The sequence below is a fragment of the Lemur catta genome, chromosome 10 (assembly GCF_020740605.2).
Source record: "Lemur catta isolate mLemCat1 chromosome 10, mLemCat1.pri, whole genome shotgun sequence".
NCBI lineage: Eukaryota > Metazoa > Chordata > Mammalia > Primates > Lemuridae > Lemur > Lemur catta.
This window is the reverse complement of record NC_059137.1, coordinates 4,600,120-4,616,143: the sequence shown is the minus strand read 5'-3', so window position 1 is coordinate 4,616,143 and position 16,024 is coordinate 4,600,120. Positions and strand designations below refer to the sequence as shown.

The 16,024-nt window shown below is 40.6% G+C and overlaps 1 protein-coding gene across 2 annotated transcripts in view; it reads right to left on the bottom strand.

Annotated features, from left to right (window-relative positions):
* MED27 (mediator complex subunit 27) overlaps positions 1 to 16,024 on the bottom strand; it is a 195,851-nt gene that overhangs the window by 58,460 nt on the left and 121,367 nt on the right. The window contains exon 4 of one of the 2 annotated variants that reach the window (XM_045563699.1): positions 5,815 to 5,908. In XM_045563699.1, coding sequence (XP_045419655.1) covers positions 5,815 to 5,908 — 94 coding nt within the window. Of the gene's footprint in view, positions 1 to 5,814; positions 5,909 to 16,024 lie in introns of those variants that run through there. The other variant, XM_045563701.1, reaches the window with a different exon arrangement.

The following is a 16,024-nucleotide window of genomic DNA, read 5'->3' as shown; positions in this document are numbered from 1 at the left end:
TGCACGCTGAATGGTGCTCAAAACTAGGCCCTTCTCTGTGGGTGCTCAGTGCAAATATGAATGCCTTAGCAGCCTGTCTCATAAACCAGTTTGACATCAGAGCTGGAATTTGCCAAAAAGGTCAGCCTTCACTGGAACTCCAAGGGGACAGTGGGTTTAACATTCTTTGCAAAATGTGCTCCACAGATCACCTGAGACTCAGTTGGGGCACCTGTGATATGCAACAGCAGACAAGGTAGCACTCTTGGGCTCTACCCCACTGAACTGAAATTCCTGTGCTATCTACCAGGAATATGCATTTTCCACGAACCACACTGGTGATTGTTAGGCCTACCCAGGTCTGAGAACTACTAAACCCAGTGGATATATCAAGGCCCAAAATAATTAAGCAGTTTAGTTCTTCAACAGTCTTTCCTATCTCAAAGAACTCAGTAAAATGAGACAGTGTCTGTTTGAAAAAAAGATGTGTCATTCAAAAGCAAGGCATGAATATGTTAAGGAAATTAAAGGTTACTTAAAATGTGGATTTAGAAAGACTGATGAGTTTTATCTTTTGTAAATCAAATAACTTCTAAATAAGAATTTATAAAATATCAAGGTATATTTATTTATAAAATATAAATATATTTAGATATTTATAAAATATCATGGTTGAGCATCTTTTTCTTCTATTCTTACATTTTTATACCCAGTGGATTAGTCAAAAATTATAGATTAATATTTTAAATGCTGAGAGAAGCCAGCAGCTTGTTTCAGCCTCTGACTCAGTTAAGCGCTTACAATATTTTGACTGTTTGAAGAAATTAATAATGGGATGTTAGCTGGTAGATTAACTAAAACTAAATATCAACATAGATAGATTTATTTTTGGATGACTGAGCTCATCTCTTCAAAGAAAGGAAGTAGGACTTATATTATGAGTTATTAACTTATACATCACCAAAATAGCCCCCAAACAGAGCAGAGAGACACAATGTATTTAAAGATTAGTAAGAGGCTGAATGGTTAGATTTCACTTTAGGTAGGATTCCTAATGTATAGGTTACAGTCCTACCTAAAGCTCACAAAGACCACCAGAAGTTAAGCCAGTAACTGTCATGTCAGTTTCAGAATCAAATTAGTACAAGTGCCTTATTCCTTCTCCCCTGAGTCGCCAGAGCAGATCCCCATGCCAGCCAATACTGAGAAACTGACACACATGAAAGTCACAGATGCTTTTATTTCTGCCATTCATGTATTCATTCAGCAAATACTGAGCACCTGTTTGTCCTCCCTTCTTTCCTCCTCTCACCCCAGCTCATCTCCTAAGCGAGCACTATCTGTGGATTCACAATTGTTAAGAGGATTCAAGCATGTGCTTCCAAGTCAAACAGTCCCAGGACAGATGGTGACAGCTCCTAAGTTTCTCATGCGTCCTGAAGCCCTGGTGCTTCCAGGCCAACAACAAAAAGCTTGGTTTGGCTTTAGATGAGCCAAACTGACTTCAACCATCTAAAATAGAAGCCTCAAAAAGTATCCATCTGGTAGTCCCTCTCTCCTTTCTCTCCTTTTATACTGTGAAAGGAACTGTTGATGAGGGACTGGGGCTCCCAACTACAGAGCATTGTACAACTCTACTGCTTCTTGGCAGTGATTCCTCGCTGAAAACTGGAATACCAAAACCTGCCTTTTGTCCACAAACTGCCTTGGAGTCCAATGACTTTATGCTGTTTTCCCCATGCATATGCACAAACAATCCAAAAACCCCTCTATACCAAAAGCAGAAGAGATTTAGAACAGCAACAAAATTTCTGGAATGCAGAACCAAGGCCATTTAATAGGAGCCACTTGTGGGACCCTCTGCACACTGTGTGGGCACCACATCATTGTTTCATAACTCAGGTGACTGAGGAAAAAGCCATCTACTCCCGCTGATCCCAACACTCCCCTCCTTCCTCAGACAGGTGCTTGCACTGGCTCCATGGCTTGAGCCGAGGCTTAAAAATTCATCCTGATGTATGTGTGAGAATGCTCAGACCAACATTATTGAAAAAGCAAAACTGGAAACAACCCCAACATGAGTTGAAAAGAGAAAGAAAAAGTGTGGATAGTCACAGAAGGGACAATAGATGACAACGAAGATGATCAAACTGCAGATACAACCACCAATAGAGATACACCTCAGAAACAGTACACATAGTATGCTATCTTCATAAAGTTCAAAACTCGATGATGCATCATTTAAGAATACTGGCACATGTGACACGCTGCATTTAAAAAAGGAGAAGGGGTGACTCTCGGGGTGGAGATGATTGCAGGTGGAGAGGCAGGGATTGGGAAGGGGCATACGTTGGTTACGTTCTGCTTCTCAAATTGAGTGCTGAGCTCGTGGGTTTATCTATGCTTTGTAATTTACATAGATAGCACATATATTCTTTTGTGTATATCAAATTACATAGTAAAAAATTATCAGCCTGGTGCCTGGTAGTCCAAATCTTACTTGCCACTAGCACAAGCTATCCCTCAGAGATATGAGGACAGCATCCTGGTGGCTGGGGGGTAATGGGGTGGGTGTCCCAGCTGCACAAGGCAGAGGAGCAACTGCCTCAGGTTTCTACTTGTCAAATGAACACCGTTGGTGCTCCCTATTTCGAGAGCCACTGGATCAAATGAGATGAGCACTGTGTAAGTCATGAGGCTCTGTGCACTCTGATAGTCACTGTACCATGCAGATTGGTGCTTCCTCTGGGGAATTACTACCCTTCCACTTCCATGCGAGTGGGGAAGGCCTGACTTCCCCCTAAACCACAGGGTGAGAATCAACCTCAGGCTAGGCCAGTAGGAATATTCCTCCCAGGTTGTGTGATATAGGGGTGGAAGGCAGTTGACATGGAATCATTTGGGCCACAGGGTCCCAAAAGGACATTGTCCTGATATTGCTCCTGACATGCCTGGAGCTACCCTTTTTTTTTTTTTGCAACAGAGTCTCACTCTGTTGCCCGGGCTAGAGTGAGTGCCGTGGCGTCAGCCTAGCTCACAGCAACCTCAAACTCCTGGGCTTAAGCGATCCTACTGCCTCAGCCTCCCGAGGAGCTGGGACTACAGACATGCATCACCATGCCAGGCTAATTTTTTCTATATATATTTTTAGTTGGCCAGATAATTTCTTTCTATTTTTAGTAGAGACGGGGTCTCACTCTTGCTCCGGCTGGTCTCGAACTCCTGACCTCGAGCGATCCACCCGCCCCGGCCTCCCAGAGTGCTAGGATTACAGGCGTGAGCTACCACACCTGGCCCCCCCTTTGTTTTTTTTTTTTTTTAAGAGATGGGGTCTATGTTGCCCAGGCTGGGTCTTGAACTCCTGGCCTCAAGTGATCCTCCTGCTTTAGCCTTCCAAAGTGCTGGGATTACAGGTGTTAGCCACGGGCACTCCAGCCTGCTAGCCTGGGTTTTGTTCCTCCTGTCAGGTCAGCTCAATCTCCGAGTCTGTGAGCACTCAGTGTCATCAAATAGCAAAACCAAAACAACCCTTTCCTTGATTAAGTTAATCAGAGCAGGCTTCTGTTGACTGCATTCAAGAAGCTTAGCTGGAGGAAATGCCATTTTATTTCAAAAGCACAGACACTTCACTCTGCATAATTCCTTGGAGGGGGAAAAAAATAAAGCACAGGCACAGTTCAGGTTTGGCCAACAGAGGTAAAAAGAGATGTTAGCAGAGACTGCTCAAGTGTGTCCTGCTTCAATAGCCTCCCAACTGGTCTTTCCCCATCAGTCTCACTCATCTCCCAAATCGTTCCAGAATATACTGCATTACAGACTAAAACAATTTATTCCAAATTAATCTCCAAAAAACACTTTCAACTCTTGCCTGCAGTCTAGGCCACAAACCTTTTCCACCGAAGTCTAGGGAACAGGTGACTAGCAAAGGTGGAAGTGGCAGCTGTTATTGGTCCTGCTCCCCCTCTCAGGTGAGAATTCTCTTCAACATCAGAGAAGATGAGTGTGGTGGCAGCAAATGGCCTGGAGGCTTGCCATCTAATAAAACATCATCTTTTAACAGTAAAAGCCAAATAGCGTAATTATGTTAAAAGTACGATTACCCCACTGGCAATCTGATTCTGAACCAGATCAGCCACTACTATTCCTACGAATACGCACCTCCTTCTGCGAAGTCCTGTGCCACTACAGAAAGGTACCAACCAGCCACCTAGACGCATATTTGAATTAGCTGCTTACAGGGCGGGGTGGGGGTTTAAAAAAAATGGTGTATGTAAAATGGGATTCTTGCCTTGAACTGAGCCCCTAAACTCTCTCATCAGTCTACTAGGACAGAAGCGCCATGAGAAAGCAGATGAGGCTGACGAGTCATTGTGAAACAAAAGCCTGCTTTGTAGGGCGGAAGTAACTCTACCATCTTAGGCGGGTTTGCCTAGAATCTTGTCCACTGCACTCATTCCCTTCAATGCCAAATTCCTACCTTCATCAGGAGATGGAAGCTCAATGACCCAGAAACAATTTGAACAAACCTATTTCACTGAGGACGCTTTCATTTTTATCTTCATTAACTCTTTGGTCCCTGTCAAGTATGCTCAAAACAGGATTTATGTTTTGGCTGCTGGACTGGAAGATCTTAAAAATCTAGACAATTCGTACATTTAACTGAGGCATAAAATATTTCATGTTTTGGAGATATATTTTATATGAAGAAAATTATTTTCCTTTTCTATTAAAAACCACTGTACTATCTGATATGCTTTAAATTTTAACTAAAAGAATTTTTTTTTAAAAAAGTGGCATGTTACCCAGATGAACTTCACTAATTTTTCCCCCACAAATGAAATATCATACATTTAACAAGCCCACATCTTTTCTTAAGAGAAAAACACATATACACTCAGAATAAGCCTGTTCTCTTAAGATGAATGGCTTGGGTGAATAGTAACTCATCCTGGGTGACTGGCTATTTATAAGCTTTTACACAAGTAAAATGCTAAAATATGAGGAGGTCACACTAACTAGGTCCCAAAGCAGCAGCAACTGACTAGATGTAAAAAATACTCAGTCCCAAACTTTACCTTCCAGATACCCATCAAACCATCCCTCTTATTCAATAAACTTTGCTTTCTATAAAAGGTGGTGGTTCCTCAAAATCTGTGTTCAGGGAAATGTTCCTCAAGTGCATATTATCATACAGGCCATTAGAAAGGCTTCTTATCGTTGAGGTCTCTCTGTCTTTTGAACTAATAATATGTAGGACTTCTATCCCACTGTATTTCCAAAACACACCTATCTTTGGTGAATTCATGCAAATACAAACATCAATGGTAAAATTATGAGACTAATTTTTTTCAGAGCAAAACAAAATCTAAATCAACAAAATCAGAAGTTCTAGGTAAGGAGGCCTCAGAACACTTTCTTCAAACACATAGTGGATTTTGTAAACAATTTCCACAGAACTGGGTTCTGTTTTAAGAGAGTGTTCTCTTTAGCAGGATCCAATAGTTGAGCATCACTATTGCCTCATGTACCTCTTTGGGCAAATACAAAACGGATTCACCAAAACAATGGGATGTCTGCACCATGAACTGACTTAAGGTGAAATGGTCTTATAGTATCTTTCTTTTCTGGTGAACTCTTACATGGGTTTGTTCAATAGCAAGGTTTCAGGGTACAGAATTTTTAACCTACAGAATGCCAGTAAAGAAAATATATTATTTACCATAGAACTGGGATTTAATCTCCATTCTATAGATTCCACAACACAGGAGTAGAGAGTTAATTTTGAAGTCAATTTTTGTCCCACACGTCCCTACACATAAGTCAAGCAGATCTTACCAGGAGCATTGCTGATGTTCCATTGGGTCTGGATAAGTGGATGGACATTTCAGGAAACATCCTGTCAATGCGGCTGATCACATCATCAACATATCTAAGTGGGGAAAAAATACACATATATGAACTAGAGCCTCAATCAAAGAACTAAAAATTTACAGTATACTAAAGACTTCGCTTTTAAATTTAAGTTTTTATCATTATGATACATTTTTAAGAAGGCAAACAGGATTATAAGGCTTTCTACAAAAAACACTATTCCCCCGTTCCTCCCCTTACCTTCCTAGAGCCAACATTTTTTTGGTGATTTCTTTTGGTATTTACTCCGTATTTCTAAATCATGTGTTTTTATTTCTCATTTCAAGGCATGATCTATTAACTTTCTTCTGTCGGAGGTCAGAATTGAGCCCTGTCACCCTTCTGGCCACTGGCTCTAACAACACAGCCTCCTCCCTCATCCTTCCAGTCCGGGGCTGGCTGCAGGTCCTCACCTCTGGGCTGTCTCACTGACTTCTGTTTGGCTTCTCATTTTAGTCACCTGAATAACCAATTCCCTGGATTAAATTCCTTCTGTTTTAAATACCTGACATCATTCCTGTTTTCCTGGTTGGACTCTTACTCAAATCATATCACAATTTTTGCTTAAGTCAGTATTCTGTTTATATTATAAAATCTCTGCATATATTTTTAATAGCTGAGCCACATAGTGGCTCATGAGTACTTTTACTTATACAGCTTTCTACTTTCCTGGATTTCTGCTTTGCCTTGATTTTCCTTTGATTAGTTTTCTATGTACCTATTACAGTTTTATTCCTAAACTCTCTACCTGACTCTAAAACTTCTCTTACTACAAACTTATCAGGTAAGCTATCAGCTCCATTTTTTCCTTGGAGATATCCCACCAAAAGGGGGTCCTCTGTTCTTCTAGACCAAATCAAACCTATGTCTCTCGAGGTTTAATAATAATCAAGATCATTGACATTAAGCACTTAGTATGGGGTCTGGCACATATAAAGGACTCAAAAATTATAAGCGCTCTTATTGGTAGTTCTACACATCTACATTGGTAGTTCTCAAAATAGAGAGCCTATTTTGCAAAAATGCTCTCTATAGGGATGAATTCTTCTCTGCAATGGAGGCTCACTGTGAAGACATCAGCCCATGCAAAACAGAGCTGGGTCTGGCATAGGTCCTCTGAGAATAAAATCATACAAGTATTTGTGCTCACCATCCAATCACACTGGACACAAGAGAGATGTATAATAGCTGAGATGCAGAACTATCTATTAAAAGATTCTGCATTGGATTTCATATCCATTGGCTATGACGAATTAAATTACATGTCCATTATGTCAGGGACATATAAAAGGTATACTCTCTTGGGGGAAGAGGAAGATTAGTTCTCTATTCACAACAGGAAAAGATTTTGGTTTGAACTTCTGGGGCTCATGAGAAACAGCAGACAACATAATGCCATTTGGTAAAAAGTGAACATCAACACATCAGCTATGAAAGTCAGAAAGTGATCCTACTGGTAAATCTATCAGGTTGTCCTTAGAGAATGTTATAGAGAGTTTTGAACTTCTGAGTTGAAGAAGGAAGGAGAAACACTATAGAAGACCCAGTGGTGTATAATGACGACAGCGAGAAGACATGGCAGAGATGCGTGAGAAGAGGTGTAGGTGTGATGAAGGGTATTTGCTCCTGGGGATAAGAAGGCCCAAGGGAGACTTTCATACATTCTTCAAGTACACAAACAGCTTTTATGAACTCAGTACCAAACGGCATCTCCATCTCTCAAAAGGACCATACCATGAGGATATGGCACCAAAAGGCAAACTTGCTCAGAAAGAACAAGAGGCATTTCTTAAAGGCAAGACCCCATTTTGTTGAATTTTTTTTAATGGTTTAGAAAACAATCTTTCCTAGATGGCTAAGAAACAGACTGACCACACATCATCTCCTGAGATTCCTTCTAGATTTACAGCTTCATGACACACAATCTTGGATCTAAGCTTAAATGCTACAAAAGAGGTGAAAAAGTGAAGAAAGGAGGAAATTAACTCATTTTTCATCACTACTGATGTTTCTGGAAATGGCAAAAGACACATGACAAAAACTTCATGCCAAAAGTTTACACCAGGTCACTGGAAACATGTCTACGTTTATATACTTCTTTTCTAAATTTGTATGTGTGGTTTAAAACCAGTTTCTTCTGACTCAGCAGGGAGCAAAAATCCACATGTCCTTAGCAGTGACTGGAGGTCACTGTTAAGTACATGCTAATGGGGAGGGGGTAAGCAATGTCTTCTGAACTGATCCTCAATCAATAGCCATCATAGCTCTGGACAGGAGAAAGCAAATGAATATGCAGAACTGCAGTACAAAGGTAACATCATAATTTGCTCTCCCTTGTACCTTTCACCTTGAAGTCTTCAAAATATGTTCTTGAAAACTAGTCTTTTTAGTAGGCTAGGAAAATAAAGGAATGGGTAGGTTAAATGCTTATCCCAGGTCACACAAAAAGCCAGAAACCAAGCTCAGTGTGTAGAATGCTAGAATTCCACACCAATTACCTGAATTTCCTTGCTAATTTTAGTAAGGGGTAGAATTCTAAATGGGCAAACAACAAATGCTCTTTGCCATTTCTGGATTCCCTTATTTATGTGATTTTTACTTGTAACAGCAGAAGAAACATAGTTCCTAGGAAAAATATCTGCAGTTGGCATAGCAAAGTAGAGAGATCTGGGGTGGTTTTTTGTTGTTGTTTCTTCCCCAATGCATGACCTCAGATAAAGCTCAGCAAACTCAATTTAAAGATTTTATTAAGCAAGAACAAACTTTAAGGAGACTGTTTTTCATTCACATGCATAACACAAAGGAGATGCAAATTTCTTTTTTACAGGTGACATTATGTATTTGCCAAAAAGAAAAACTGAGAGAAAGTCAGCTGCATCTTTAGCTGGAAAAAACAATGTCTAAATTCTAGAAGCCAAATCAAAACACTTCATTTTCAAATAGACCCAACCTTTGAAACACAATCAAACACTAGTGACTTGACAGAAATAAGGAAAGCCTGGAAGCTCAAATTAAAAATCGGGAGACAAAAACGACACTCTCTTTTTGTCAAGGGTGGGGGGGAGACGGTCTTTGGCAGTACTTCTCAAAATGCTGCCTCCCAAGCCGGCGGGCAGGGCTAGTGTCTGCACAGAGCTCTGCAACACTCGCAGCGCCCCACTCTGAGAGCAGGGCTAAGGACAGGTAGGAACAGCCTGCTCTCCTCCCACACTTCCACCATATGCTACACTCTGTTCTGCAGCGGAATCAAATTACTTTAATTTTTACCTTTGGAATATAGGCAAACAAGCAGTAACACAGCAGTGGTGACTAGTTTACACTTGAGCAGACGTGGCGCGGAAAGACATTAATTTAGTGCCAAATTGAGCAGTGAGTCACAATTTGCACATATCTGTCAACCTGTTAACAGGGTAATAACTTGGAAAGACTGCTGTTCCTATTTACATTACAGAAGCCTTTCGAAAATGGAGAGCTGCTTAGTTCTCCTCCTTGAAGCACTTGGTCGATGAGCTGCCTTGATGGTCCAAGAACCCTGCTAGAAATATAAACTTCTAGAAATTACAGGTTTAATTCAAGGTATGATTCATAACTATAGTATTTTCAAGCAGAAAATTAAGTTTTAAGCAACCAGAGAATCCTGTTTTCCTATCCTGCTCCCTAGTTACAGTCAGGCTTTCAGTGGTTTCCAACTCACTTGTTTTTCCAGTGCAACCCAACTGATTCTTCCTGAAGTTTCTAATGGCTTCCTTTAGGATTGAGCTTCAGTCTCAACTACCTCCATATCTCTACTGCATCAGAAACAATCACACCATTCTCAAATTTCTAACATGAGTTTCTGGAGCCCTATAAACCTTATTCTCTTCTGATTTTCTTCAAGTAGCTCAACCTGCTCCTTTAAATGGCCTTAATCAGAGAATTAAAGAACACCAGGACCTCAGGGGTCCTCTCAGCCAATGTCCTGTCAAACTAGGACTTTGACAGTACAGGTGGTCTGCATAAATACTCTGTGACACCACCTCACAAGGCAGCCTCTGGTACTACAGGTTGATGGTCAGGTTGTTTCAGATCCACTTGCAGTATCTCTACCCAATTGCCCGACTTCATTTGGCCTTGTGGAATGACACAAATATTTCCTCCAAAACCTAAAGAAGGCTTTTTGCAAACAGATAAAAGACTATTGGGTTTCCCAATTTCTTTCATCAGTGGTTTTCAATCTTTCTTGGGTTACAGATCCCTTGAGGTACTGAAAATTAAAACACATGGCTGCACGTTTTACATACAATTTTCTGCAGTTCATAGGACTTCAAAGTCCATTCGTGGACAAGTTAAGAATCCTTGGTCTCCTTGGTCTAGACCTGTTCTAGAACCAAGGTCTCTTGTTTTCTTTTTGTTCCTTTCTAATTGGTAAATTTTATTTTTCAATAAAGCTATTTTCATCTTAGGAAAAAAGTATATACATTTGTTGCAGCCTAGAAGCGAACATAACTGAAATGGTACAAGGGGTACAATGGATCTAATAGTTCTGATAATCTTTAAATCATGCTTCCGTGATGAAGCTCTAGGTTAGTTTTTATTTTTTAACTGACAAAGATTATATATATTTACCATGTACAACAGGTTTTGAAATATGCACATATTGTGGAATTGCTAAGTCAAGCTAATTAACACATGTATTACCTCATGGACTTACCTTCTTTTTTGTGGTGAGAACACTCATAGCAATTTTAGAGAAAACACTGTTATTAACTACAGTCACACATTTTACAATAGATCTTTTAAACTTATTCCTATCTAACTAAAATACTGTATCCTTTGACCAACATTTTTGTACCCTCCCACCTACCCCCCAGCCCTTGGTAACCACCCTTCTACTCTACATTATTCAAGTTTTTTAGATTGCATATATTAGTGAGATTGTGCAGTATTTGTGTCTTGGCTTATTTCACTTAACATAACGTCCTCCGGGTCCATCCATGTTGTTGCAAATGACAGGATTCCCTTCTTTTTTAAGGCTCAATGGTTTTCATTGTGTATATATGCCACATCCATTTTCTCTATCCATTCATCCACCGATGGACACTCAGGTTGATTCCACATCTTGGCTATTATGTATAGTGCTGCAATAAACATGGGAGTGCAGATACCTCTTTGACTTACCGATTTCATTTCCTATGGATATATACCCAGTAGTTGGATTGCTAGATTATATGGTAGTTCTATTTTTAATTTTTTGATGAACCTCCCCTTCCATAATGACTGCATTAATTTACATTCCCACTAACATTGTGCAAGGGTTCCCTTTTCTCCTCATTCTTGCCAACACTTCTTTTGTGTTTGTTTTTAAACAATTGCTTCTCACTGTTAACTAATCCTTCCAATAAAGTCAAGCACCTCCTTCCATGACCTTAGAGGTCATCTGATTGTGGGTAACCACCTTTGTCTTCCAAAGCCACATCACCCACACTTTACAGAAGCTCCTTGCTTGCATAAGGAAAGAGCTCTCTGCTTTCTGCATCACTGTTAAAGCACAGCTTGGTGGTGAACTGAAGTCTCACGTCCTAGGAGGGCCGAGGAGATCATTCAGTCTAGCTACAGTTTAGCTGCATCTGGCCTTCTAATTCCATGTCCCTGAGCAGGCTCACCCTACATTGCACACTGTGCACACTCTGTCTGGAAGATTCTTCTTACAACTTTTCCCACCCCCTTGCCCAGGTCATTCCTCATCATGCTTCAAGTCTTTGAGTTTCAGCTTAAATGATACTTCCTCAGAGAAGCCTTCCCTGACACTCCCCCCCATCAGTCAGTGCACCCCATTCTACCTCTTATGGTACTTTTAAATTCTCTTTGTTGCTCCTGTCCTATGTGTCATTGAACAATTTTTCAAGTGATTATTTTGTTTAATGTCTATTTCCGCTACAGGATTCCATGTGATCATACGACTGTCTTCTTTGATGCTGAATCCCAGTACCTTGCCACAGTGCCTGGCACCCACTAGGCATGCCTTAAACATTTGCTGGTTGAGTGACAGTACATTAAAAGTAAGGCACGTCAACCCAAGTAAGGCCATTATGAAACAACTAAAACGCAAAGTTCTGTTTAGCAGATGAAGATGTGAGGTGTTGAAGAGTTCATTCCATTAGCCATCAAAAGTCACTAACAACAGCTACCACAAAACAAACCTCAAAGAAAGCAGCAGAGATCCTTTAAAGTCTTACAGCTTAATATGCATCTACAGAATCCCTGCATCTGTTTTAGTGAAAGCTCAATGCCTCTTAGAAGCAAAAGCCTTCTGAAGAAGTGCACCATTATTGACGTGCCAGTTTTAAAATGTTGCTTTTAATGAACTAATTAATTCTGCAAAACATTAGTACAAAGATGTGTGCTACCAAATTGGGATTACAATACCAAAATGATAACAAAAACAGAATGTGGAAGACATTTCTAAAGATATCACTTTTGCAAAACATTAATTTTCTACTCTGCACATTCAAATACATTGCAAACTATTTGTTATTAAAACCTTAAAATAATTTACTGGACAGATGGCTTGGTTCTCTGAAGTCTGACCCCTTCTCTAAAGAAAAAAAACCCAACACAACAAATCTGGCCCCCAGCCAGTGATCCCAGCAATGTTAATGCAATGCTTAGCAGTTCAAGCTGGATTTAAATAGCATTTACACCACACAGTGTGTAAAATACATGCTGTTCATTTTCTCCACCCATATAAAATGTAAAAGTTAGGAATGCGTATATTAATAAACCACCTTTTTTGGGAAAGGGTAATGCCCAGTAGATATCAAGAAGGGATTCATTTGCATGATCTGAAAATGATTTAAGATTTCCCTCCACGCTTGTCCACAATGATGTGAATGAGAAGCCTTTGACAGTGAGTGGAAACAGACAGGGGCTTGTTTAATTACTTCGTGAGAATGAGATTGAAACTACAGCTATCGATCTTAAGAGGCTGAAGAAAGTGATCGGAAACTTCGGCCAAATTTGCTCATTTCTTGGATTTGTAAAATGTCTGTCTCATGGCTGGGAAAGATTTCTGGTTATATGCTCAAGAAAATCAAAAGTACTTTCTAAACTGAACATCAAAAAGCAAGGTTAGATGTGATGCTGACAGAAATAAGTGCACTTGCTTAGACATCTACACCATCTCTTACCACACTCCCTTCCCATTCTGACACAACTGGCTCCCTATCTACTGTGTTCTCTTCCAATTGAGAGGCACTCAAAAACCTCAAAATTTCTTTATTGAAACTCAACACCTACGCAGGCAGAGCTGGCAAGGTTAGGAAAAGCTGCTTCCTGGGAGTGCAATGGTGGCCAGGCAGCGTAAGTGGGAGGGAGCTTGAGTCTGTTCTCCCTTAGCACCTCATGAATTTTGAGCCTTGTGACTATATTACCTGAATAAATTTAGGAAAACCACCTGGGCAAGCAAACAAAAGCTATCCCTCCATTTCGAAAAGTTGAAAGCAACGCATAAGGACTCAGTACACACTGAAACGTATAAACAAACCTGCCTGTTTCCTGTTACAGGGTGTCAAGCAACCCAGTGAGTTCATAGGTAGGGATGCCATGAACTAGAACACACAGCAAATGTCAGCATAAAATAGAATTCCTCTTACACATATCTATTAATATTCATTGAGTGGCTACAATCCTCAACAATTACTATGCTCAAGGAACGATATTACGTGCTAAGGACAGAAGGCAGGGGAAGCGGCTGGCCCACAGCAGGCCTCCTCTGAGAAGTGGACAGCCGGGGCGCTAGCCTGGCCTTTCTGCTAGAGGAGAGTGGCCGAGAGGGCAGGCATTGCTTTCCCATTTTCAAAGCACTTCTGCATCCTTTACCTCATTCAATATCTCACCACCTCTGGGAAGTAAGCAGGGCAAATGTCAAATTCTTGTTTTATAAAGGACAGAAAAAAGGAGGTTAAGTGACTGGCCCAACGAGATGGCACAGCTGAGTGGTGGAGCTGAGCCCAGAATCCACGTCTCTGGATTCCCCATTCCAGGGCTTTGTTACACACCACAGTGCTTTTATTAGGTCTGTGCGGATTCCACGGAAAAAGCAGATTTCATTTTTGTCATTCCTCAGGCTTCTCCTAAAACAACTGAGAAATTTTTTAGCAGCATAGTAACAAAATGAAATCAATTGGTGATTTTCTCTCTTCCCAGTCATTCAGTAAATATCCATTCAGTATCTAAGTGAGTCCAGTGATGATTAAGGGGTCTCCGCCCTTATGGGGCTTACAGCCCCTTTAAGACAAAAGGCTTGTCTCCAGAGAAACAGGACAACCACATTAAATTTCCTTACGTTCTCCTGTTGGGTTTTTGATTTTTGTGATTTTCAATTAATGTGCAAAGTTGGTAGGTAACAGGAAGGGGTGAAACAGTGAATACTTGCTTTGCATTTTATTTTATATTAATAACTAAAAGGTATTAGTATAATTATTATTATTAATTTCTAAATTTCTGTTATCATACTACAATGTATTCATGTATCTTGTGGGTCCCAGTTCCCCCTAAAACATTTAAGCAATGTATTAAGCTTGGAAAAGAATTATAATTTCACTCAACATCTACCTCCTCTTCAAGCCCTTACATGTTTAAGAGAGGGGGAAAAAAAAAACCCTCAAACAACAAAAACAGTCAGGTTGAGCTTTCCAGCAACGCCAATTAACAACAGTTATTAAATCAGTCATCTCTGTCAGATCTGGTGAAATGACACTAGATGCCACAATTCACACCAGGAGAAAGCAACCCCTGGGCTTCTGACATTCAACCAGGGAGCTGGCAAGGGGAGACGATGCATGCCTTCCCAAATTCCAACTGCTCTCCTCTCCACCCCCAGGTACAGCTGAGGACTGGTTCCCATGTGCAGACTGGCTTGTACATACGTGGCACTTCTTGGCAATGCTCAAATGTGGCGACTGGTTCCAGAAACGGAGTTTGCGACATACGTGTAGAACAAGATTTCATTTCTATTTGACTTTTTTTAATTGTCCCTGAGAGTGTACACAGATTTCACAAAGAGAAATGCTGAAGAGAATGATCCCAATCATTGAACACAAAACTTGGTCTAGTCATAATGATACATTAAAGTAAGTGCATACTCATGGTCAGAAACACAAAGCCCCTCCTGGGATAAACATGTTGTTTGTATGACAGTAATTTCAAGTTTTATTTTCACTTATCAGACAATCAGCTCCTTGAGGGGAGAGTCGGAGGCACCTATCTCTAATTCTTACAATAATTTTGCACATAACACGCAACCAATAAACATTTGGTGACCTGGATTGATTTAAGCAGATCGAATCAAGGAGAAATGAAGGTCCCAGAGTAAATAGAACCTTATTTTGTGATTGTTTCTTCTACAAAAAGTAAAAAATTCTAAACTAGAAAATGTCATCCAACAGACGGTACAGACACAGTGAAGTTGTTCACCTTCTCTCCCCTTCCTGATAGCATTAGCACAGGGCCGCTAGGTTATACAGCAGGATCGAGATGATGAAAAATCAAAGTAACTCAAAACAAAACCAGACGTTCCTGGGTGCATTTTCTTGGCTGGAGCTTCAGGGATCTTTCCTACCTCGGGGCTCATTTCCCTACTATTCCTTCCTAAATTCATCCCCTCCAGGGCTCTGCTGAACAGAACCTTCAGTAGAGAAGCCTTCTCCAAGGCCCCCATATGAAAACTGTTCCAGTGCCCTCACTCAGGGCATCCTTCGCTTGCCTTTCACAGTCCACACCACAGTCTATCCCATACTTCTGGAGCACTGACTGTTTAACGTTTTTAATGTTTACCTTTCCCACTAGACGTGAGAACCCCACGAGGGGAAAGTACAGTCCATCTTGCTCCCTGCTGTCCACCCCCAGCATGCTATCCAGCACACAGCAGGCTCTCGGAAGACAGCTGATAAATGAATCTTGCGTGTGGACTCCTTACAATTGTATTCAGCATAACAGAGTCTGAGGGTGGACTCAGGAATCATGGGGACCTGGATGCTTAAGTTCTTGCTCTCATTGGACAAGTTATTTTAACCTCTTAAGCTTTGGTGTTCTTACCTGTACAATATGGATATCAATGACAGCTTCTTCATATGTTCGTTATGAGAATGAAAGGAAA